The sequence below is a fragment of the Anolis carolinensis genome, chromosome 6 (genome assembly GCF_035594765.1).
Source record: "Anolis carolinensis isolate JA03-04 chromosome 6, rAnoCar3.1.pri, whole genome shotgun sequence".
Classification (NCBI taxonomy): domain Eukaryota; kingdom Metazoa; phylum Chordata; class Lepidosauria; order Squamata; family Dactyloidae; genus Anolis; species Anolis carolinensis.
In genome coordinates, this window is record NC_085846.1 from 103,593,138 (window position 1) to 103,618,715 (window position 25,578).

Below are 25,578 nucleotides of genomic sequence, written 5' to 3' on the forward strand. Positions count from 1 at the left end.
GCTTGTATATCTCAAACTTTATTTGATGTCGGCTGTGAATACTTTTGTTTTGCATTTGCTTGAGGATTAACATCAAGATAGTACTTTCTGTTTTCTAAATTGCATTAAAAACTATTGCATATTTTGGCTGAAGTAAAGCTCTTTTTATTTGCTTTCGCTTGTGTCTAAGGCTGTTTCTGGCATAGAACTGGACACTGTGGACTTTCAGGTTGTTTCCAACTTGTGGCGACCCTATGTCAAACCTATTGTGGAAGTTTCTTGACAGAATTTGTTCAGAGGAAATTTGCCTTTGGAAGCTACCAAATTCACATGGAAAAGGTCACATGAAGATATAATGTTGAAAACACCTAATGGAATAATCCTAAATGTATCTACTCAACCGAAAGCATCACTATGTCCATTTATTCACTCCCAGGTGTTTTTCTGGAAAGCTTGGCTATCATTATGAAGCTTAATGGAACTCTTGATAAGCTTCCAATCAACACCAGGGTTCCATAGAACAGAGTTGGAAAGCCAATGATTTAGCTACTAAAATGAAAGGGAAAAGCCTCATGCAAATGTAGCTTTCTAAAGCACACTTGGGTGTCTTCATTTTGATGTTTTTAAGGATTGTGCATTTTATCTTTTAAAATACAAGATGTGCAAGGATGGCTTGGCTGGTAATATTCATAAATTAAAATAACCAAAATGAATTATCTTTGGCTGAGATGTACAAACCTTGTACAAACCTTGGCAATGCATCATGCTCATTGGAGAATTGAATATTATGAGCCCCACCATCCATAAATTATTCTCACACTCACAATTTAATGCAATTTGGAGAAGAACTTTCAATGATCCTGCCACCTACTTTCCTAGCTGCTGTTTTGCTGATAACAGAAAGAAAAAACATATACAAGTAATTCTTCCACTCTTTTCTTGGCCTCTGGTGACATTAATGCTGTTGGTAGGCACTGAGCATAGGGAGCCAAAACAGAACCAATACTCTCCTTTTCAGGTTAAGCAGACAGGTAGAAAGGGGAAAGAAGCCCAAATGAGGGTGAATTTTGAAGGACCCAAATCACAATTTGTTAAGTTACGTCTTATTCAAGTAGCAGGGTATTCGGGAACATACGTACTATACCAATGTGGAACCAGTACGGTCAAAATGTTATCATTGTTAATATATTTGTTGTACAAGAATGCTAGATATCTATATTTTTACCAGATTATATCTTGCATCTTACTATAAAATAGTGACACATCAAAGCATTATTTTATAACCAGTCACAGATAATAAAAAAAATTCATAACACAGGCTTGCGAAAGAACCAATAATCCAACATATCTAAAAATAACTCCTAAGCCAACATATCTTTAAAAAATGAGCTTTGTTAAAAACTAAATATTATGACAGCCCTTAAAGAAGGCTATTTCAGACTTGAGGCATCTTCAGAGCTCAGGTTGCAACTATAATTTTCTTTGAAAATTCAACATTTTGAAGACAAAAATTCACTTAACATTCACAAGCACAGTGAACTGTTTTCAGAAAAATATAACCATTTTAAAATATATATTCCACATGGCTTCCAGGTCATCTGCCTCTTCCATGAATGCTCTGACCAGGCTCCTTAGCTTTAGAGTTGCTACATTATAGGTCTTTCCGCTGAAGTATGTGACATGATCTGAGTTTGGAAACCTAAACTTTTTGGACGACAACTCCCATCTCACTACCTGAGGGATGGGTACTGGAATCTCAAAAAATTATTATTTTCAAACTTTGATCTAAGACTATTTACCCATCTGTGATGGAAACATGATATCAATGCTAAGCAAATATAGATAAGGACCTATCAATCCAAAGATTTTATCCAGCTGGTGGGAGAAAGAGGAAGACAAAAATTCAAAATAGACTGCCAAGCAGTTTTACACATTAGAGGGAAATGAAAAAAATAAATGTAGTATGGACAGATAAACAAAATAATCCTTATCAGGGCCTTATCATGCAAGAGAAGGAAAAACTAATTATCTCCCACCCTTTTGTGTTGACAAAAATTACCCACAATATAGAAGAGAGAGAAAAGTGCATAGATGGCTAGTAGAATAGAGCATGGTAGAATGTGAAAAGGGAAAGGGAGGGATATAACAAATCTGAAAGCTAAATTTCTGGAGGCTCTTTCCAGCATGAGATTTGTTTAACTAGATGCAACTCCTCCCTCCTGTTTTTTGAAGGGTGAAGGTGGGTGTCGTTTTCCATGGAAGGTCAACACGACAGTCTCCCTGGGTAATGCAGGGAAAAGAAACAGCTGTGCTTCAGCCCCTATTTGTTGTCTGCTTCAGCTCTCCCTTGATTAGACAGCACCACAGGGTGTATCTATAGATGAGCACTCCCAAACCACCTCCTCACGCTTCCCTGGTCTCAAGGGAATGACATCTGTTTCTGAATTGGAAGAGAACAACACGGGCCTCCTGCTGTAGGTGGTCCTTTTTTTCAGCTTCGTCAACACCTCCAGCAAATGTCTCAGCGGGGCTCCGCATGGCCATCGAGCTCATTCGAAGCTGCTCCGAATTAAGCTCTTTGCACGAAACTGCTAATGGCAAAAAAAACCCCTCACATCCAGCACAAATATGCACCTGGGTAGGCTGGAAAAGGCTTAACCTATTCATGACAGTGTCTAGACCAGCCTTTCCCATCTTTTTTACCTTGAAGGAACCTCTTGAAATAATGGTCAGACTGAAGCAAAGCAATGCACAGAAGTTATTACATACAGTACAACCGCAGTTTCCTCTGGGGCAAATATATGTGGTTCCATTTATCCACAATTTCACTGACTGACTTAGGGATTCCTGTATAAACTACACCATTTTCACAGCATTTCCATTGTTTACCCCCACTGAAAATAACAGGCTTGTTATTATCCACAGTTTCATGTATCCATGCGAAGTCTGGGGAATGTATGCCCCGTGCATAAAGACTTATACTGTATACAACTCAAAATAAATGTTTATATTCTTTAATTATGATCCCTTTCAGAACTGCTAGCAGTCTCACATAGAACCCTAGGATTCCCTAAAGGCACCAGATCCTGCTGGATTTTGGAGGCTAAGCAAGGCCAGCCATGATTAGTACTTGGGCAAGAGATCACCAAGGAAAGCCAGGTAGGTTATGTTTCAGAGAAAAGGAAACCCTGCTGTTAGGAACAAAGGAGTGGGGAAAGCCAGAAACCTAATGGAATAACTAATACTTTCTCTGTATCTCAAAAACAGAAGCAGTAATTGTGAGAGTAAAAGCCATGGTCTTGTGATCTAGTTGGCCAGTATAAATAAGTTCTCATTGGGAAGAAAACTTGAAATTATCTGTTCTTGCATGCAAGAGTGGAATAAGCAAAGAATTACATCCCTAGTTTGTGATGGTCACTGTCATGTTTGGTGGGATACACGACAGGGCCATAGTGGTAATTGTTTCCAGCCTTTAGATTTCCTTCCCATTTAAGTGGGCAATGCCTGATTCTGGGACTTTCCAAGAATACCAGTTGCTATAGGATATATTTCAGAGTAAAGCAATGGCAAATTCCTCATCTGAGAAACCCCTATTACATTCATGGGGTTGCCATAACATAAAAGATACACACAATGTGCCTAAAAAAATAGATGGTGAACAAATATAGTGTATTTCACCACATAATAGTCAGACTTTTTTTTCCTTTTGACTATTAGCAAGAGAAAGCTACTGGGCCTCCTTCAGCTGCTGGCAGTCAAGGGAGGCCCCATAAGCTGCAGTCAGCTGATCAAAGCCTCCCAGTTTTCCCCAGTATGCCTGCCGGGATGAGCTAGGAAGTCTCAATCAGCCGGCGGGAGCCGAGATAAGCCTCCCAGCTCTGATGCTTTTGCCCGAACACCTGCCCCTCTGAATTATAGGGGCTGCTCCAAGGGGAATGCATGTGGCTGGGGATGTGACTATTATGCAGGGAATATAAAAATCCACAAACCAGGGCCCCCAAAGGGAAGGGGAAAATTATTATACAATGGTGACCTTTATGCAAGGAAATATGGTAAAACCTACAATGGACAGCTAACAGTGCAGTCAGCACTATATACTACTTGTGCTTAATAGGCACATGAAAATTATCAAGCACTTTTCAGGCAGATAGAGATAAAATATAACAAGGAAGACATTAGGGTGTGCTTAGAAAATAGTGTTGAGAAAACATGATAGGGGAAAAAAGCAGTCAGCCTTTAAACAGTCTATTATCAGGTCTCCAAACAGACTTTAATCTAGTTATTTCCCAATGAAGATACACTGTTAAAAGGACCATTATTTCTTCAAGGGCAGGTTCTCATCAAATTCTCAAATAATTTAGTTGGCAGTTCTGCCAATTATTAGTACATGCAAAATGGCTTAAAACCTACATCATTAGGAGACACCTTATTCCCAGTTTCATTTTAACTGCCTTGGTCTATAGCAAGTGTCAAATAGATGCTATGCCCCTCTTTATGTAGCTAGTAAAATTCCAAACAAGTATACTATATGCTCATCCTCTTGATCTAGACAAGTCTGCAATGTGATGCAGAAGCCAAAAAAAAAAATCAGTGAGATTCTAAGTTGCATCAACAGAACCATAGTGTCCAGATCAAGGAGTACTAGTGCCACCCTTTTTTTGCTTTGAACAAACCTCACCTGGAATACTGTCTAGTTCTGGGCAACATAGTTTAAGAAAGATACTAATAAGATGGAACATATCCAGAGAAGAACTAACACAATCAAAGGTCTGGAAACCAATACCTAATAAGGAACGACTTGGAAAAGAGATGAATGAGAGGTGACATAAAATAGCAATCTTTAAATATGATTAAGAGATGGAATGAGCTTGCTTTCTCCAGTGCCAAATGCCAAAACACAAACTGGTGGGTTCAAATTACAACAAAAGAGATTCTACTAAAGCAATAGGAATAACATCTTTATCATACGAGCTGTTTGAAATAAAATGGTCTGTTTTGGAGAGGTGCGGAACTGCGGATTCTCCATCTTTGGATATCTTTAAACAAGGGCTGGATGGGCACCTTTCAGGAGTGCTGTAGCTGTTTTTCCTGTATAGCAGGGGTAGGATTAGATGGCTTTTGGGATCCCTTCTAAAAAATTATTGTTCCATGAAAAAGAGCTCTTGGTTACTATTTTGTAGTGAGTGATCGAAATCTTATTTAACAATATTTAAATGCTGTGCTTCTGAAAGGAATACGTGGGTTTACAGGCAGAGCAGCCATGGCTGAACTGTCACTTCCTGACATCCTGTCTTACCTGCCAAATTGCTCATTAGGTCTAGCAATTTTCACCTGCGCCTCCAGTTTCTATATTTCAGCAGGGAATAAACATCAGTTTGCTTCAGACCATTTCTATTATAGCAAGCTCCCTAGATTTTCTCTGAAGCACACAGCCATCCACTTAACGCATAAACTACTGTTGTGCAGCACAGAGTTACTAGTATTTTTAAAAGGAACCTGCATCAACTGAACAATATGCAGCAGTCTGTTTTTTAAAAAAAAAAAAAAAAGGTTCAAGGAAATAAGAAACATTCAAAAATTGAAGTGTCAGATGAAAGGTAAATAGAAAGGCAAATGTAGAAACACATAAAGAAGACCAAAATGGTTTGAGAAGTCTTAATACAGAAAAGCAGAGAGACTTTGTTGTCCAGTATTATTCTTGCTTAGCTGCGAAGACCCAATCTTAGCCAACCCTCCACATGAGCACAGTACATGATTACTGCAGAGAATGCATGCTTATATGTCTATAGGAGGAAACAGCAGTCCAGATGAATATTGCTTTCTCAGCTGGACCAGATCTAGCTAACCTTTTCCTTTCTATGGAAGGTGGTACGATTTATACACAAACAAAAAAGGGGGAAGCATAGCAACCTGAACAAAGGAAGATGAAAATCTAAGCAGATCATTCAGCCTTTGCTTAATATGCTTAGACAGTGCATCGGAATAGCGGCTGCTCTGTTAACCCTCAGATGCATGTGAACAGTAGAATAAAATCTAGATGCAAACTGCTTTTTCGAATGGAGCAACCCATTTGACACTCAGAAAAAGCATGTTCGAGAGGAAGAAAAAAAAATAACATGAAATTACAAAGCACCAAAGGAAAGAGCAAAACATGTACAACAGCGACCAAACAATTTCAGATGGAATACCGTTTTTCATTTGGTAGAAGTAAAATATTCACCAGAAACCCTACAATTAGCTGGAAAATTACAATAATTACAGCAATTTTGCATCCCATCTCCAATCTAATTAATAGATATATGATCTTGTCAACATTTAACAATCAGGATCTGCATATACCATGAAACTGGACGGGTTTTATGAGTTGAATGGGAGTTGAAGAGAAGGAAGATAATTATTTGAAATCCTGAGAATACCATTTGTATGCCATGCTTCACTTCACAAGTTAAAAAGGAAATACAATAGGGATATTATTTCCATTTTCAAAGTATATTTAAATCAGGTATTTGAAATCGGTTTGCTTTAATGTCAGGCAACACTGTGAGTATGGCTTCAATTACCCAAGGAGTGCAACGTCTTGAAGAACAAAAACTATTCCACAAAGAATAAAAAAGAATTCTTTTAAGTGGAACACAGAGCACCATCTTGGTTTTCCTAGAATATCTATGCCAAACATTTCACATATTTTCTCTGGGCAGAGATGCCATGCAAATATACTGCCCCAGTTGGCAGCTTCTATCAGTTTTAGCAAATGTTACACTTTCTGGTAGGCAGGACAACTTATGCAGGTGTATAAAATGGCCAAGAGAGGCGAAGGTTCAAACTGACTATATTTTAACAGAATCTGTTATAAGAAAAGAAAAAGACATCTAGCCTGAACTAGCTGATATGAGACAGATTGAGTAACCTATGCAATGTATATGGCGATGTTCTACAAGGACTGTGAGGTTTCCCTTATGGAGTTACACAGTCATCTGTCTGATCGGTGGGCATTGGGCTGATTTGGTAGGCAGCTCTAAGCTATGTATACAGTCTGAGTGGGTTAAGACACATAAAGCAACCCTTCCTCCATTCCTGCAATGAGTGTAACGGGAACAGTTTGGCTTGGTGAATAATAAGGCTCACCAAGGCCAATTGAAAAGGTAACTTTTGCAGTCAGCGTTGCTGTTGTTTTAATGGTTTGGCAGAGTGAAAATGTGCATCCCCGGTAAAACCTTTGGGACATTAAAACACACAGTGCGTCTGCTACACCACGTTCTCATCTGTCACGCAACGTATCTGGGGAATGCAAGGGATCTTCTCATTAGTTTCATTTTGTGCCTTTGTTACTCTCAGGGAAGAAAAACACTGTTTAACTGACACAGATTCGGGATACAATGAAGATGAAGAACGCTTGCCCTCAATGATGAGATAGCAACAAGGCTCAAGCTGGCAAGGTTATTAAGCAATATAATTTCATTCAAGCCATCCTGTTTGCTTTTTGTCAGATAAGAGAAATATAGGCATGGACAAGTGAGACCCTGAAATGCCAAAATGTATCAATCCTTTATTGATGTTTTAAGAACAAGCCAAGCAAAATCTACAAAGTTGCTCCCAATATTTTGGTATAGAAAAACATAACTTGGTAAAAATGTGGAATACCACCAAAATTAGCATTATTGGTGGCTTTTCTTTTTTATTAAATTCTTTCTCCTCCCCAAACTGAGATGCTGAATTATTTTGTTCAAACCAAATATATACTGCATGACATCAGAACATGGACTTAATTTATACTTTGTGTCATAAAGTGAGATGGGTACAGAAAGATGTAAAAAAAATACAGAGTTGCTGCAGTACAGTGACATTTCCTTGTTTTTCATAACATCCAGTGTCAATTATAATCCTTACTTTCATCCTGATTCTGATATCTTTTGATCCTGAGAAGAAAAAGATATCAAATACAATCCTCTTGCTCTTAATTTTTTTTGGGGGGAGGTGTGAAAAGAAGAGTAGTTCATCAATATTTAAGGCAAGCTAACAAAAAATCCTGTGACTTTCACAGAACTGTATGACCTATTATTTATAATTTAATTATACATCTTCTTCATCTTCATTTAATAGGTCAAAACTGCCACTTCTAAAACAATGACCTGGAAAAAATTGGCTGTACATTTTCATGCTTGGCTACCTGAAAATTGAAGGTGTGAGTGTGTGCTTAAGTACATGGACATGGGGACACACACACACACACACACATTATAGATGTTGAAAACAGACCATAAATGCCGCATTAAAAAAAACAAAGCCAAATGGCAAAAGTGTTTTTCCTTGCCTGCCTCAAACGTTTACCCCATTTTTAAATTTTAATCAGCTTCTGACAAAGACAACTAATGAATCATACTCCCAGTTGCACGAGAGGGTAACAGAAGTTGGCATCCTGGTAAATGAAGATGAAATGTGCAGAGGCATGGGGAGTTCTTACTCACTTGTGCGAAGGACCGAAGGCGTGACCTCTATTTCACTTGTTGCTTGGTAAGGCTGGAAGGCTGATGCAGCATTCGTGCCCAGCTCGCTCCCAAATATTTCAGGGCTCTGGGTACCCGTAGAACTGGCACTTGTACCATCTCCTCCATGGTGTGGATCTTGCTCATCAAATACAGCTACAAGCTGTGAATAACAATTGGATCTCTGGTTAGAAGAGGTACAGAAGTAACTTGCATCATTGTAAGAAAAGCCTACACAGAACATGACCTATTTTTAAATGATACTCAGCCCTCCATTGTTGTAGGTTTAAAACTTGTAGATTTGATTAATATGTTCTCTCTAGGTCCTCCAAGTTGACCGAAGAGGCACAATGAAGGGCCTAGAAATTCCTAGAGAGAACACTTTTCTAAGAACCTCTTGGTCTTCCACTGTGATTCTGTGGTCTTCTTCTACTGACAATAAAGTTGACCGTAGAATCTGCAAGAGGATCTAGAGATTTCTTCAGAGAAATTCTCTCAGGCAAGAAAAATAATGGGTTTTTAATTCATTTTTTTTCAAGTTCTGTGGCAGTCTTGCATTCTTAACCCCTAATAAAGTGGAGGTCTACTGTACAGCGTTATTAACAAAATAACAGAATGACATAACCATTTTTTTCAGAGATCAAACAACAAAAACACAGGAGGTGTAACATATTATTTTGCCAATAATAATAATAATTCAACTCTAATTCAAAGGATCACAGAATGACAAAGTAATAGTAAATTAATAAAATAATCCATTCACACTTATCACTACATTTCTGCCCCAATTTTTCCCAGTCTGGGGTTCAAGACAGCTTACAAAACAGATAAAATTACAATAAATTACATACAGTTTAAAACATACAAAAGCTTAGAACAGTATTACTTTAACAATGGAATTTGTTAGTTTACGTTGGGTGGGAATTTGAACCCTGGTCTTCACATTCATAGTCCAGCACTCCAGCACTCCAACCACTACTCCATGCTGACATTCTTACTGGAGTCTTAACCTGCCACAGAAAAGGAATCAAAGAAGGATCTACATAGGAAGAATATTCCAAAGCCTGGGAGCAACCATGAAGAAGGCCCTCCTTCTATATTCCTATCAAACATGCCTGTGAAGGTGATAGGATCATAGAATCATAAAATAAAGGAGTTGGAAGAAACCACATGGACCATCTAGTCCAACCTTTTGCCATGCAGGAAAAGCACAATCAAAGCATCCCTGACAGATGGCCATCCAGACTCTGTTTAAAAACCTCCAAAAGAGGAGCCTCAACCACACTCCGGGGCGGAGAATTCCACTGTTGAACATCTCGCACTGTCAGGAAGTTCTTCCTAATGTGTAGGTGGAAACTCCTTTCCTGGAAGTGTCTTCCCCAAAAATGCTAAAGCTCAGGCAGGCTCATATAAAAATATGGTCCTTCAGACAACCTGGACCCAATACATTAGATATTAGTGTTTCCATTAAGTGTTATTTCCCAAATTCCTTTATAGTATGTATCAACTGAAGAGCCATGATTTAGCAAACAAATACATAAATTAAACAGATTATAAAGAATCCTATGGATAGGATACATTTCCCATTAGTCTTAGCCAAGCGTGTGAAGCATGATGGGAAGTGCAAGCCCAAAACTACGATGCTAAGAGGCACACACATTTCCAATCCCTGTGCCATAAGATGCTATCAGATTGCTCAATGTTCTTAATTATAATATAAAACACTTGCCAACTCCAACTGAAATTCTTACAAATGTGAGAAAGAAGGTTTTAAGTTATAAACCTTGGCAAACATGCGCTCCCGCCCCCCCCCCCCCCCAAACTAGCACAATTGTTATAAATAATGTTCCCCATATAATGAAAAAACAGTGGTTAACTCCATGAATTAAAGATATAAGGAATATTGCTGTTATCTCATTCTGTAATTTGTTACAGTAGTTAATTGTGTCATTCACCCAGCAACCTCACAAGGAAGGGATGTGATATTATCCTCAGCTTTGAGATGGGAGACAGGCACAAGGAAGCTAAAATGCCTTGGTAAAGATGAAACAGGAAGCCTTTTAAAAGCAAATAATTAGACCCATTTTTCCCAATTGCCAAGCTATGAATGTGACAGCTGAAATAGCAGTGGATGTAAGAAGGCAATGTACAGAGATGTAAAATCTTGAAATTTTTCATGCTGTGGAAGGGGGGGAATTATACCTCTTTCCTTTAACAATAATAGAAAAAGAATCTGAGAAAAAAGGTGAAACGGAGGCAATGCTTATAACTTGCAATAAGATGACAACAGCATAATCTTATATATGCCTACACAGAAATTGAGATGTAAAAATTATTCACAAATTTTCTTGTCCTTGGTTTTAAAAAGAAGGGGTATTTTCACACTTTGTTGAGATGGCCAAAATAAGAGAAATGAACTCCACACAGAGCTGGCTTATGTATAATATATTTCAAGATGTGTGTGTGTGTGTGTATCCTTCTTTTCACTGTTTTTTTGCAAAGAAATACATTTTGCACACAAAAATCAAGTTCCGCTGGGTTTTATGGGACTTGCCTCCAAGTAAATGTGTATGGAATTGCATCCTTACCATTCTATTTTCAGTCCTTGAAATATATTATACATACGTTTGACACATTAAATCAAATGTGCAATCCATTAATTAAAATGCCAACATACAAATGCCTCAAATTCAGTCAAACAATACAGTAAGTTCTTCACATTCACATATTCAACTATTTACAGCTTGAAAATGTTCAAAATATTATTTCTAAACCCCTCTCCTCTTTTTGGTTCACATTTTCTAATCTTAAAACTGGAGGAAGTGCCATCATCTTGATTAGACACAGTAGTAGGTTACATAGATACCAGTAAGAAGCCTGTAGTAGGGTTTGTAGAGAACGGTATGAAGGTGTTCACAACATGACAAGTGCTACCAAATATATTATGGCACTATGTTCATACTGCCTGAACAACATGTGCCTCCAATGTTACTTCATTAGCCTACTCTCAAGAGATATTATTTCCTCCCTGTGTATGAGATCACGCTCTTCTGCAACCAGGCACAATGAACAGCAGCACTAAAAACATGGGTTCCTGTAACCATGGCTTAATTGATGGATTCCTGTAACTGCAGTTTAACTCTATGACAATACAAACTCTTCAAATGTTTTCACGTTACCAAGTAATAAGAGTGGGGAAAGAGGACATTATGTTTACCTGCACATTATTTGAAAAATAAAAAGCCTATCAACAAGTTACTAGAAACAGGGTACAATTCCTTATTATTGCTATCACAGTATAAGGGCATAAAATACACGACATCAGAGACTTGATCATTATCTTCAACTGCAATGAACTGAGTAAAAATATAAAGAAATGGTGCTGGATTTGACAGTTTCGATAAAAGCCACATTTTTACATCAGGATCAAATATTTGCATATTTATTAGGCTTCTCATCCATTGAGATAGAAAGTGTGCACAAAATAACATTTTGTGTAATTGTAACATGTTGCTGTTGTGAAATATACTGCTTTGAAATTGATTCCATTGTTTGAAACACCCTATATACCGAAACATTATTTTACCCTACTTCAACAGAGCAATAGCTCTGCATATTAATAATTATTTGCAGTAAAAAATACACTTCATATATATATATACACACACACACACACACACACACATACTTCATATACATATATAGATTAGAAACAGATATGGTTATATCTTCGGTTCTCTCTCAGGGTTCAATAATAATGTGGTCTGAGAATAAAATTAATCTATTTCATCTTTGTGTTTGGGGGTCTGCTGGCCCATTTCCACAACTTTATTCTCACAAATATCAATTCTACAATGTCCAGCCGTTTTATGCTAGCCTACAACACACCCAGGAAGTTCCCAGAACTCACTGGTAGGTCCCAGCCCACCATCTGGGAATCTCTGATGAAGGGGGTGGAAAATTAGAATGGATCTGTCAAGGACAGAACGCCACAAGATTCAAAGTAACAGAGTTTATTAGATTACAGAACTCAAAAATGCCCGTAAAACACAAGGGCCAGGCAGTTTTTGCCTTTAGGAGCAAAAAGGGGCAAAAGTAAATGTTCAAAAGATAAACCGGATTAAACCGGAGTTTAATCCGGGTAAAAACAAACTGCTTGCGTCAGCCTGGGTATAAACGAAACGAAAGCCAAGGAACAAAAGATACAAAGAATGCAACTAATTGGCAGCAGATTCCTCTCTGCTGCCAACACTGTGCTTAGAGTAACTTGCGTCGCTCCCCCACACACACAGCAGACAGGATCTCCAACACGAGTAAAACAGCCAAGGATTGTAGCAGTTGAGTAGACCAGTTCCGTTCCGTAGATCAAAGCCAGAAGCAGACGTTTGTAGTTTTTCCAAGTCCAAGAAGGGGGGAAGACAAGCCGTGGTCAGTTCAGTCCGAGTTCTCAAAGCAGGAGATGGCGTCCGTCAAGAAGACGACGGAAGGTCAAGCTAATAAGAGTAAGCACAGGTTTGCACAAACAAATGCCCACACAATCCCTCCCGCCGTCTGACCCTGGATTCCAATCAACTTACGTCACAGCACAGGAAAGCACACAAGTCTTCAGGGAAGCGTCCCACACACACACGGATCCCAAGCGTTTGCCCAGATTACCTTGCCCAACGCAATTTGCAATTGCTCTCAAGCCCCATTTTATGCCAGTTACAAATCTTCATCACTGTCAGCTGTCCTCCTTAACCCGGGCGTTTCCTCATCACTTTCCTCGTCAGAGCTGGAACACCTCTGACTACGCCCAACAGCATCTCCAGCTGTGGATCCCGTCCCATCCCTCCAGCTAAACCATGGGTCTAATCCTGAAGGTCCCCATTCATCTTCTGTCCCATCATGGCCAGTGGCACCCACTTCCTCCCTTACCCGAGTCCAATCCATCTCATCCTCCTCTGAGCTGACCAGCCCCTCCTCCATTCTCTCCGTAAACCCTTCGAAAGACTCCTCGTCAGATGGTGCTGCAAATATGTCTCGCAGTCTTTTTCTCTCTCGCTCCTCGAGAGTATCTGACTCTCGAGGAGTCTTACGCCCACGTCTGTCAGTAACAGAGCCATGAGGCTCAATCATAACACTATCCCCTCTCACAAAGGCCTCCTCCCCCGATGGCGGAGAAGTGGCAGTGATACCCTCCGCTATAGCACCACGACGACTAGAGGTATCAAGTTTCAACAGTGAACGATGAAAGACTGGATGGACCTTTAAACTAGACGGTAAACGCAAACGAAACGCAACAGAAGAAATCTTTTTAACGATAGGAAAGGGACCCAAATACCGAGGCGCAAACTTTCCCCCAGCCTGTTTAATATGTTTGGAAGATAACCACACCAAATCCCCTTCTTCCAACTCCTCCCCTGCCTGCCTGTGGCGGTCAGCCTGAGTCTTCTGCGTTGCCTTAGCTTCCAACAGTAAGCGACGGGCAACATCATGCAATGCAGCCATTTCCGAAGAGCGGTACACAGGGTCCGAAGAGACCACATTGGTCGACGGCGCCACACCTCCCCGTGGGTGAAAACCATAAGTTAGCTCAAATGGCGTATGCTGACTAGACGTGTGCACCGCATTGTTGTAAGCAAATTCCGCCACCGGTAACCACTTTACCCAAGCCGTGGGTTGATCTAAACAAAAACAACGCAGATACTGCTCTAAGAGCCCATTAACCCGTTCCGACTGTCCATCCGTTTGCGGATGGAAAGCTGAAGACACGTTTAACTTAGTCCCCAAACACTCATGGAAGTGTTTCCAAAAGCGTGACACAAATTGCGGAGCCCTATCTGAAATAATCACCTCGGGTGCTCCGTGCAAACGATAGATGTGCTTTGTAAATAATAAGGCCAACGTAGGGGCCGCCGGAATGGTTGAACAAGGAATAAAATGAGCCAGTTTACTAAATAAATCCACCACCACCCAAATACAAGTATAACCCCCAGACTTAGGCAAATCTGAAATAAAATCCATGGAAATGATTTGCCATGGCCTCTCCGGAACAGGTAAAGACGATAACAACCCTCTAGGGCGCCCAACAGGCGTCTTACTCTGCTGACAAACGGCGCAGCTGTCACAAAAGCGCAGAATGTCTTGCCGCATCTTTGGCCACCAGTAGCTCCTGGTGATAAGCTGTACGGTCTTGAACCTGCCAAAGTGCCCAGCCATGGGTTCGTCATGGTGGGCTCTAATCACCTCCAACCTGAGGGCCCCCACTGGTACGTAAACCTGCCCTCTACGCACCAATACCCCGTCTTGATCCTGGAGATGCGGCAGTATGGTACGGTTACCTGCAGAGAGCAGCATCAGTTGCTCCTGAGTCCACACATCATCCTTCTGAGCCTCAAGGATCTGGTCATGTAACCCAAGCTCATTATCTACAACACACAGAGAGGCAGTAGGCAAGATGGTCTGACATACTACCTGCTCATTGGTCTTAAATTCCGGCTTGCGGGATAAAGCATCGGCCCGCAAGTTTGCCTTCCCCTCCACGAACTGCACCTTGAAGTTAAACCTGGAGAAAAACAAAGCCCAGCGGATTTGACGCTGGTTTAACTTCTTTGCTGTTTGCAAGTGCTCTAAGTTCTTGTGATCAGATCTGACCACGATCTGGTGCCGTGCCCCTTCAAGCCAGTGCCGCCACACCTCAAACGCCACCTTAATCGCCAACAACTCCTTCTCCCATATGGTATAGTTCTGCTCGAAGGGTGTTAGTTGCCGCGAGTAAAATCCACAGGGACGCAAGGTCCCTGAGGAATCCTTCTGAGACAATACAGCCCCCAACGCGTAGCTAGAAGCGTCCGCTTCTACCACGAACGGTCTGTCAACATCAGGATGGGTTAGTATGTTGTCCGATTGAAAACTAGACTTTAGTTGTAGAAACGCCTCGTGAGCTTCCCGCCCCCACACAAATGGCTGTTTCTTGCGCAGAAGCTGCGTCAAAGGTACCGTGAGCTTTGCAAAATTCGGAATAAACTCCCGGTAGTAATTGGCGAAACCCAAGAACCTTTGTACATCCTTCTTAGTCTTCAGCTCCTGCCATGAGTTGACGGCGTCAACCTTATGTGGGTCCATTTTAAGTTCCCTACCTGACACTACATGACCTAGGAACTCCACTTCAGGCACATGAAAGACGCACTTGGAAGCCTTGGCGAAAAGCCCATTAGCCCGCAGTCGGTGCAGAACCTGCTTGACATGTTGACGATGTTCTTTCTCGTCCTTAGAAAAAATCAAGATATCATCCAAATAAATCACTAAAAATTGATCAATTAGATCCCTGAACACATCGTTCATGAACCTCTGGAATACCGCAGGAGCATTACAAAGCCCAAAAGGCATGACTCGGAACTCGTGGCATCCGAAACACGTGTTAAATGCCGTCTTCCATTCATCCCCTTCCCGTATACGGATTAAGTTATAGGCCCCCCGCAGGTCAAGCTTGGTAAAGACCTTAGCCCCTTGCACCCTTGATAACAGTTCCGAGATTAAAGGGAGCGGGTACCTATCCCGAATGGTGTATTTGTTTAGGATCCGATAGTCACAGACCAGCCTAAGTTCCCCAGTCTTTTTGGCTACAAAGAATACTGGTGCCGCAGTTGGAGAACTAGATGGGCGAATAAACCCCTTGGCTAAATTTTCATCTAGAAACTCCCGCAAAGCTTGCCTTTCCGGTACAGTCAAGGCATACAGCCTCCCTGCTGGCAGTTTCGCACCTTCTGCCAACTTGATGGCGCAATCATATGGCCGGTGCGGTGGTAATTTGTCCGCTTCTCTTTTACAAAATACATCCGAGAACTCCCCATACTCAGCAGGCACTCCCTCCATATCAGAATGAGTAACATTTAGAGTGCAACAGTCCTGCCTCTTTAAGATCACTTTACGTGTTGCCCAATCTACTTGTGGGTTTACTACAGCTAGCCAATCCATCCCCAGGATCACATCATATCTAGGCAAGCTCGTAATATCCCACACAAACGTTCCCGTTACTCCCTGCACCTCCCACGTTACTGCTGAGGTTTCATGGTTAACCACCCCAGTCTCCAGCAGTCTCCCATCTGCTCCTTCCACCCACACGTCGCATGCCTTGCGCACTCTAGGAATGCCATGCTTCTTAGCAAACTCAATATCTACATAGGAGACCGTAGCTCCTGAGTCCAGCAGTGCCAAAGTAGAAACAAGTTCCCTTCCCCCAACAGATAATGTAATGGGTACGAAAACATGCTTCCTCCCCTCAGTTGACTGCTTGAGGAGCCCTAGTGCGTTGGACTCACGTCGCACTAGGGCTGGCCTTTTCCCGAAAGCTGGGAAGGTTTCACATTACAATTTTTGGCAAAATGCCCAGCATTCCCACAGTACAAACACAAGCCCAGCTGCCTCCTACGGCTCTTTTCCTCTGTAGACAGCTTTTTAAAGACCCCAAGCTCCATGGGCTCTTCCCCCATCACCACAGGTGCCCTGGTTACATGCATGGGTGGCGCACACATTGCTTTTGAGTTTTTACGAGCCTCGAACCTTGCGTCTAAACGCAGCACCTTAGCTACTAAGGCATCCCAGCTTTCAGCCGGCTCCAAGCGTGCTAATTCATCCTGGAGCATATCACTTAACCCGGCAGTAAATAAAAGCATGAATGCATTTTCCCCCCAATCCAGCTGGTGGCGATACAGGTTAAACTTATTTAAGTAATCCAAAACAGTCCCCTTTCCCTGTTTCAACCGATACAGAGCCCACCCAGCGTTCTCCGTGCGGAGAGGATCCCCAAAAGTATCAGTTAACAACTTTTTGAAATTATTCAAATTGTCCTTGACTGGGTCATTTCCCAAAATTAAATTAGTGGCCCATTGTCCTGCGGGACCGGTCAACAAACTCAAAATAAAGGCCACCTTGCTAGTGTCTGTAGGAAAAGCCTGAGCACTGAGCTGAGAAAAATAAAGCTCCACTTGTGCCAAAAAGGTTGGCAACTTGCACCTGGTTCCGTCAAAGCGTTCAGGAGTCAAAACATGTCCTTTCACAGCCTGAGCTGTTTGGCTAACGGTAAAAGCCGTTTGCAATTGGTCTACTTTGGCCCGTAACTCATCCATCGTCTTCCTGACGGGTTTATTGCTGCAATAAACTTTTTAATGGCGTTGGGCAATCTGTCAAGGACAGAACGCCACAAGATTCAAAGTAACAGAGTTTATTAGATTACAGAACTCAAAAATGCCCGTAAAACACAAGGGCCAGGCAGTTTTTGCCTTTAGGAGCAAAAAGGGGCAAAAGTAAATGTTCAAAAGATAAACCGGATTAAACCGGAGTTTAATCCGGGTAAAAACAAACTGCTTGCGTCAGCCTGGGTATAAACGAAACGAAAGCCAAGGAACAAAAGATACAAAGAATGCAACTAATTGGCAGCAGATTCCTCTCTGCTGCCAACACTGTGCTTAGAGTAACTTGCGTCGCTCCCCCACACACACAGCAGACAGGATCTCCAACACGAGTAAAACAGCCAAGGATTGTAGCAGTTGAGTAGACCAGTTCCGTTCCGTAGATCAAAGCCAGAAGCAGACGTTTGTAGTTTTTCCAAGTCCAAGAAGGGGGGAAGACAAGCCGTGGTCAGTTCAGTCCGAGTTCTCAAAGCAGGAGATGGCGTCCGTCAAGAAGACGACGGAGGGTCAAGCTAATAAGAGTAAGCACAGGTTTGCACAAACAAATGCCCACACAATCCCTCCCGCCGTCTGACCCTGGATTCCAATCAACTTACGTCACAGCACAGGAAAGCACACAAGTCTTCAGGGAAGCGTCCCACACACACACGGATCCCAAGCGTTTGCCCAGATTACCTTGCCCAACGCAATTTGCAATTGTTCCCAAGCCCCATTTTATGCCAGTTACAAATCTTCATCACTGTCAGCTGTCCTCCTTAACCCGGGCGTTTCCTCATCACTTTCCTCGTCAGAGCTGGAACACCTCTGACTACGCCCAACAGCATCTCCAGCTGTGGATCCCGTCCCATCCCTCCAGCTAAACCATGGGTCTAATCCTGAAGGTCCCCATTCATCTTCTGTCCCATCATGGCCAGTAGCACCCACTTCCTCCCTTACCCGAGTCCAATCCATCTCATCCTCCTCTGAGCTAACCAGCCCCTCCTCCATTCTCTCCGTAAACCCTTCGAAAGACTCCTCGTCAGATGGTGCTGCAAATATGTCTCGCAGTCTTTTTCTCTCTCGCTCCTCGAGAGTATCTGACTCTCGAGGAGTCTTACGCCCACGTCTGTCAGTAACAGAGCCATGAGGCTCAATCATAACAGGACCCTTCTAGTTAATTAATTTGGCAACGATTAAATCTTTGGTGCACATTTCCCAGAAAGAAATGCATCTTAATATACCCAACTGAAAACTTTGTGAGGCCAAATTTATAATCAACAGAGTTCTCAAAGGGACACTTACAATTATGAGCTAATACCTAGAAACAGCAATAAGCAATGGGTTTGGCTTTATTTAAGTCCTGATATGCTCTTCCAGGCCCCTTGGGCAGAGGATCGGATTCAAACATAATAACTTAATATGTGCACTTAAGTCTAGATGAAGTCAATAACATTTGAGTTTCCTCAACTAGGGAGCTTACTTAGATAAGACATAAATATAGAATACACAGGATACTGGAGCATATCTCATCTCTGCTTTATGAAAAATGCAAATTGTGTAAGTACGGTACATAGATCACGGACTGTTGAGGTATCTCCCAGATAGGATAATGTGCTTGTTTATGTTGGGTGGGGAGGAACAGATCAGAGATGTTTATGTGAAAGACTCTAAAGTAGTCCCACACCATCTCCAGATGTTTCAGACATCAGATCCCAGAATTCTTGACCATTTTATAAGCTAGCTAGGGCTTCTGTGAGTTGAAGTCCCAAACATCTAGGGAGGCACAGGTTGTGCAGACCTGCCCTAAAGATGGGGAATGTGTAGCTCTGCAGATGTCATTGGAGAACACTTTCCACCATTCATCACCATTAGCTTTCCTGGTGATTGTGTCTGTAGTCCACCTGAACAGCCCAGTATCTTCCAGCCTTACAGTACAACATCCAACTTAAACAAGTGTTGATTTTTTTCTACCATTGTTTGTGTCCTTAATTTGTATGAAAAAAAAAACCTGTCTGTCAAATTCTCACAGTGTGATAAAAGGATCAGGACCTTATCAAGTGGTAAGCAACTTCTCCATATTTATCTTTTGGAAGGTCAGTTGCATATACCCGAGGTCAATGAGGGCCAACAATTACTCATCTTTTTAGTACTGGCATTCTAGCTTTTAAAAAATAAACAAATAGTGAAAACAGGGCAGAGGAACTGCATTTCAACCAGAATGATAAATGAAGCTCACCCCGCTCCTGTCCCCATTGTAGTAATTAGACATAAGCCATATCCAAACTTTTAGTTGTTACCAAATAAGTGGATTGTAATCAAATGCTAAAATAAACTCATGCTAAACTCAATCTGCTACTCTAAACACTGTCACATAACTCTTTTGTTGTTTTGCTGCAACAGCACTCACACACCTACCCTTTTAAAGCTCAGAGATTTGCAACAGCATACTTGGCAAATCCCAATTTCCCGTAAAATAGCATGCTCCCACCAAAAGTCTGATTTTTGTCAACACCGTCAAATACGTTGGAGAGATCAAAAGAGGATTCATCAAATCTGCAACTTTCTTTACCACCACCCTCTAAGAACTTCTCTTTTCAAGTCTGCAATTCTAAATATGTTCTATAAAGATTGTAAAAGTTACAGATGGATAAGCAAGCCTTACTCAGTTTGCAATACATCTATAATTCGGATGCCCTTCAGTGTTCTCCCAGTATTCTAACTAGACTAAAACCTGAAGCATATTTCAATAGCTATCAAATTTATATTTGAATCTGGTATTATTCACCAGCTATCCATTCACTGGAAATTAATATTTCCTATTTCAAGCTCTCCCTTTGATCATCTACATCTCAGCTGTTATTGACTAGTGCTGACAGCACCAGCTTTACTTCCACACACACACACCTTCAATTCCTGTAAAAAGCACCTTGAAAAGTCATGTTTTTGTATACCCTCCAGAAAAGAAAAAGAGGAATAAAAGAATTAAGTGTTATTCAAGTTATGAGATGCTGACAGAACATTCTGCTTTCACAGTAATGTTTTGACACATTGGGGTTATGTGGTGTAAAAGTAGGTTATTAATATTATAAGGCCATAACCCACTACTTAAAACAATACAAAAAGCTCAAAGGAAAAAAGGAGGGAGGGTTGTACCCATAGATTCCTCTATCATAAATACAAAGATGATGGAATATTTGCTGATTAGAAGGAAAATAAAAAACTAACTTTTATGTGGGGAAGAAGCAACTTTGGCCTCACAGGGAGACATCAAGGGTAGTATCTCCAGCCAAAATCTGATTATTTCACATTTTAGTAAGTCTGAAGTATCCAGCCATTGTTTTGAGGGATAGCAAAAAACAGAGGTGCCAGCCACATACAAAGCTAAAGAAAAGCACTGTCCCTTGCTTAAGATAATGATTCTCAAAAACTATACTTCCAGATGTTCTGGACTTCAAGTCACAGCATCCCTTACCATGGGTCATGCTGACTATGGCTTCAAGGAGATGAAATCCAAAATATCTGGAGGATTAGCACTTTAGAGAAGAATTATCAGTCTTGGAGGCCTAAAGGAATAATATTCTCCTTGGAGAGGGCAGATTTTTTTTTTTGAGGTGGAGTGTTAGGAATCACAAAAATGACCATGGTGGTACCTGAGGGCAGCACATAGTGTACAGGATTCCCACTCCTGCAACACAGTGAGATTCAAGCCATTAGCATACGTACATATGATGGGCTCTGCAGGGTCAATCTTTGGTATTCTGATACTCCACTTACAGATCTATGATACATATATCTTTATATAGACTATTCTTTATAAGATCAAATACCTTCAAAGGTCACACTGCACACATACCAAGTAAATGTCTCCATGGGTGTCCTACTGAGATATGAACCTAAGCCCATACACCTACATAAAAAAGTATAGTGGGCCAACAAAATATAAAGAGAGCTGGTCATAAACTCTTCTCTTACAACATACTTACATTAGCAGATTTGTACAGAATATAGTTATCTGCTTCTTACACAGCTGTTACTCTAAGTTAGATCACAACACCAGCAGATGTGTATTTGCCCCATTTCAAAAAATTAAAGCTAGGAAGGGTGTTCAAATTCACTTTTGTTGTGTAATTATGCCTAATTGTCTTGAATAGCTGGTGTATGCTGTATCTCAGGCCAGAAGCTCTGCAAAAATAAATGGATCTGAGTTTCAGGTAAGTAGAATTTGGGAGCTAAAACCCAAAAGGGAAAATAAATTAAAACATAATTAACACAGAACCACTTAATTTCCTAGGATTTTATATTAAAAGTAAGAAAAACACACTTTAGAACCCATAATAAACAACTGTAATGGAAGAACTAAAGAAACTTCCTGGTAGCTGATTATACGACAGAGTAGCTAAAAAGATAGTTGGGGCTTTTTATCAAAATATGGTATCTCAATTGCATGTCTTGAATAGCTTAGGACCCTTAGGTAGGCTCTGTGATGAAAAATGTTCAAGTATTGCTGGTTACATGTTGACGTATAAAATTATTTAAATCTATAGACCAACAAATTAATATAGCTTAGCACTAACAGTTGATTTTCAACACTTTTTAAGGGGAATAACTAGGATAAACTCCATTCAAGCCTGCAGTCAGGCACAGATTAATCATGTATATGGGCCTGGCCTCTGTTCCATGGTTATGAATCCATATCTGAGTAATGAGCTTGATCTACATTATGCCTGGCATAATGCAAACTGTGCATACTGAACTACAGAGCCTTACTTTTGCCACCCGACATTGGTATAGCACTTGGCTGCTAATTTTGGTTTGACATCTTGCTGAACTGATATCAACATTTGGGGGTGAAATGCAATGCCAAGGCATTAGTAGACTACTGCCAAGTTTAATTTAATTAAATGGTATCCTATGGGCTTAAGCTCCAGATGACAAGTGTGTAGCTACAGCAACGGGAGGACCTTAGAAGCAGGAAAGGTCTACGGGTACTTGTAAAACAGAACAAGAACTAGGCATTCTTAACATTTTGCCAATTACAAACCTGATGTGTTAGAGTACTCTATGTAACATTGGGCCAACTGATTTTTTTTAACTAGTGCTTCTCAGAAGACAAGTGACCATGTCTTTTCTATTTGACTAATTAACACAGATTTATTAATGTCTTTGGTTAGTTATGTAGAGCTCATTAATTCATGCATTTTCAAAGCATCAGAAAAGGGTTTTTGCAAGCTTCATCCCATGGGGTAGCTTAGACTAGTTTTATCTCTGCTGTTCTGTGTGTTCAGATTAGTGGCTAATTATTATTATTTTATATTAGTCTTCAGTTCACATTTAGACAATGCTTAATGCCTCAAGGTATTTCAGAAAGCCGACAAAATGATACGGTAAAGGGGTTGGTAAGGTTCACCTAAAATGTCTTCTATCTTAGAAATACAAAAGAAGCAAATAAGAGAGTACAGTGTGGGCTCCATATCCACACAACCAGTACTCATAGTTTCATTTATCCACATGTGATGAAATACATTTTTTTCTTGCCATTTTCTAGATCCTGCAGCACAAGCTGTATGACATTCTTCAGCCAGAAGTCCATCATTTCAATAGGGTTCGGTATTATCAGCAGTGTTGTGTAGCCACATGAAGTACAGGAACATAACCCTCATGGGGGTCCTGCTGTATATGGTTCATATATCCAAAGTATACGAGCAGATATTATCTGTAGTATATGGAACAGACGTACACTGTAAGGATACAGGTAAAGCATAAAGGAAGAGTTCTGACAAAATGAAACAACATTTGCAGAACTTGCATATTTACATAGTACTTACATAGCATATTTGAGAAAGCATATATTCCATGTACTCTGTTTAAGGTTACAATTCTATTGTATTTCGTTCCACAGCATAGACAGACAAGACGCTATAGTCCTTCAAGTGCAAAGACAGCAATGTTTATACAGGCCACTGCTACCCAAAAACAATTTAGAGGCATATTCAGTTAAGCCTTGGAGTGTGTTCCTTTTTACAAAAGCTTTTTAAAACTCATCCAGGTCTCTCTTTCATATTCATGCTCTGTGCATCTGGATGTTTCTTTAAAAAACAGCACTCGAATTGGGAAGATGGTGAATGGTGTCAGAGAAACACTAAATAAACAAAGCTTGAGCTGGAAAAGAGCCTATTGTAGCTGTGTGTACTGACCTACAACAGCCAAGGTGCACAGCTGCCTAAGAAATTCCTTCCTGATCATATATGAAGGCTCCTACCATGCACTTAGAAAGCATAAATTGAGCAATTTGGCCCCAAAATGCAAATTAAAGAAAAAGTAGAGGTTGGTGAAAACCATCCCTGAATGCCTTTCATAAAAGGTCCTTTTAGTGGTCTTGAGAAGGTTCAATACATTTTTATTTACTCATGAGAGGCTTACCTGACCTAGTTGTTTGATTTCATGCACACCTATAATTAGCCTGGAATAAAGGTTTACTGAAATGTTGAATGGCTCTTCTTTCCTGTGGTATAAGAGCCTAGCTCTGTTCCGGTGTTGTTTCATCTGTTAAGAAAATAATGCTCAGGAATACATCAGCAGTATGGCCCCCATTATCCATTGAGGCTACTGTAGCACAATGGATTAAACCCTTCTGCTGCTAAACTGCTGACCTGAAGGTTGGCAGTTCGAATCTGTGAGATGGGGTGAGCTCTCATCTGTCAGCCCTAGCTCCTCCCAACCTAGCACTTTGAAAACATGTAAGTGTGAGTAGATAAATAGGTACTGCTTCAGCAGGAAAAGACAAAGAGATGCTCCAAGCAATCTTGCCGGCCACACAACCATGAGGTGACAATGCAGGCTCCTCGGCTTGAAAAAGGAGACGGCACCTCCCCAGAGCCAGAGATGAGCACCGCCTCCAGAAATCGGAAATGAAAGGAGAATAATAATAATAATAATAATAATAATAATAAAACTTTATTTATACCCCGCTACCATCTCCCCAATGGGGACTCGGGGCGGCTTACATGGGGCCATGCCCGGGAAAAATACAATATAACACAATATAAAAACAACATATCATAATACAGTTACAACAATACAATAAAGAATCATATACAGTACAACACAAAATCCAAAGAGCAATATAACAGGGCAGGCCGCACTAACACTCAGTTAAAACTCGGGGTGAGAAAAGGATAAGAAAAAGGATAAGAATAAAACCACAGGGAACTAAGGAAAAAGATAGCAGACAGTCTAGAGCAGGGGTCCCCAAACTTTTTAAGCCGAGGGCCGGTCCACAATCCTTCAGGCTGTTGAGGGGCCGGATTATCATTTAAAAAAACAAAACAAATTCCGATGCACACTGCACATGTCTTATTTGTAGTGCAAAAACAACAACAACAACAACAAGAACAACAAGAAAAATGAAAGAACAATACAATATTTAAAAATAAAAACAATTTTAACCAACAAACATTGATCAGGATTTCAATGGGAAGTGTGGTCCTGCTTCTGGCCAATGAGATAGTCAAGTTAATTAGGATTGTTATTGTTGTTGTTGTTGTTGTTGTTGTTGTGTGCCTTCAAGTCATTTCAGACTTTGGGCGAGCCTAAGTCTAAAATGTATTTATTTATTATTTATTTATTTACTGCATTTATTTACTATATTTGTATCACACCCTTCTCACCCCAAAGGGGACTCAGAGTGGCTTACAAATTATATGTATATACAATATATTATATTATTAGCATAGCTCAATATTAGCATTATATATTACTATATTGAACTATACCACTATACTGTAATATTATTAGTAATATTATATGTAATATAGAACATATAATTAATATTATTATATGGTATTATTATTAGTGTTATATTGTATGACATTATAATATTATTATCAATATGATATGTATATACAATATATTATATTATAAAACTGAGGGCGGGGGCCAGGTAAATGACCTTGGAGGGCCGCATC

The 25,578-nt window shown here is 40.5% G+C and overlaps 1 protein-coding gene across 1 annotated transcript in view; it reads right to left on the minus strand.

Annotated features, from left to right (window-relative positions):
* The window catches only part of pard3 (par-3 family cell polarity regulator), a gene marked incomplete in the record, with an annotated part of 618,554 nt that overhangs the window by 397,062 nt on the left and 195,914 nt on the right, over positions 1-25,578 (minus strand). The window contains 1 exon segment of the mRNA XM_062984552.1: positions 8,445-8,625. Within this exon segment, the coding sequence (XP_062840622.1) occupies positions 8,445-8,625 (181 nt within the window).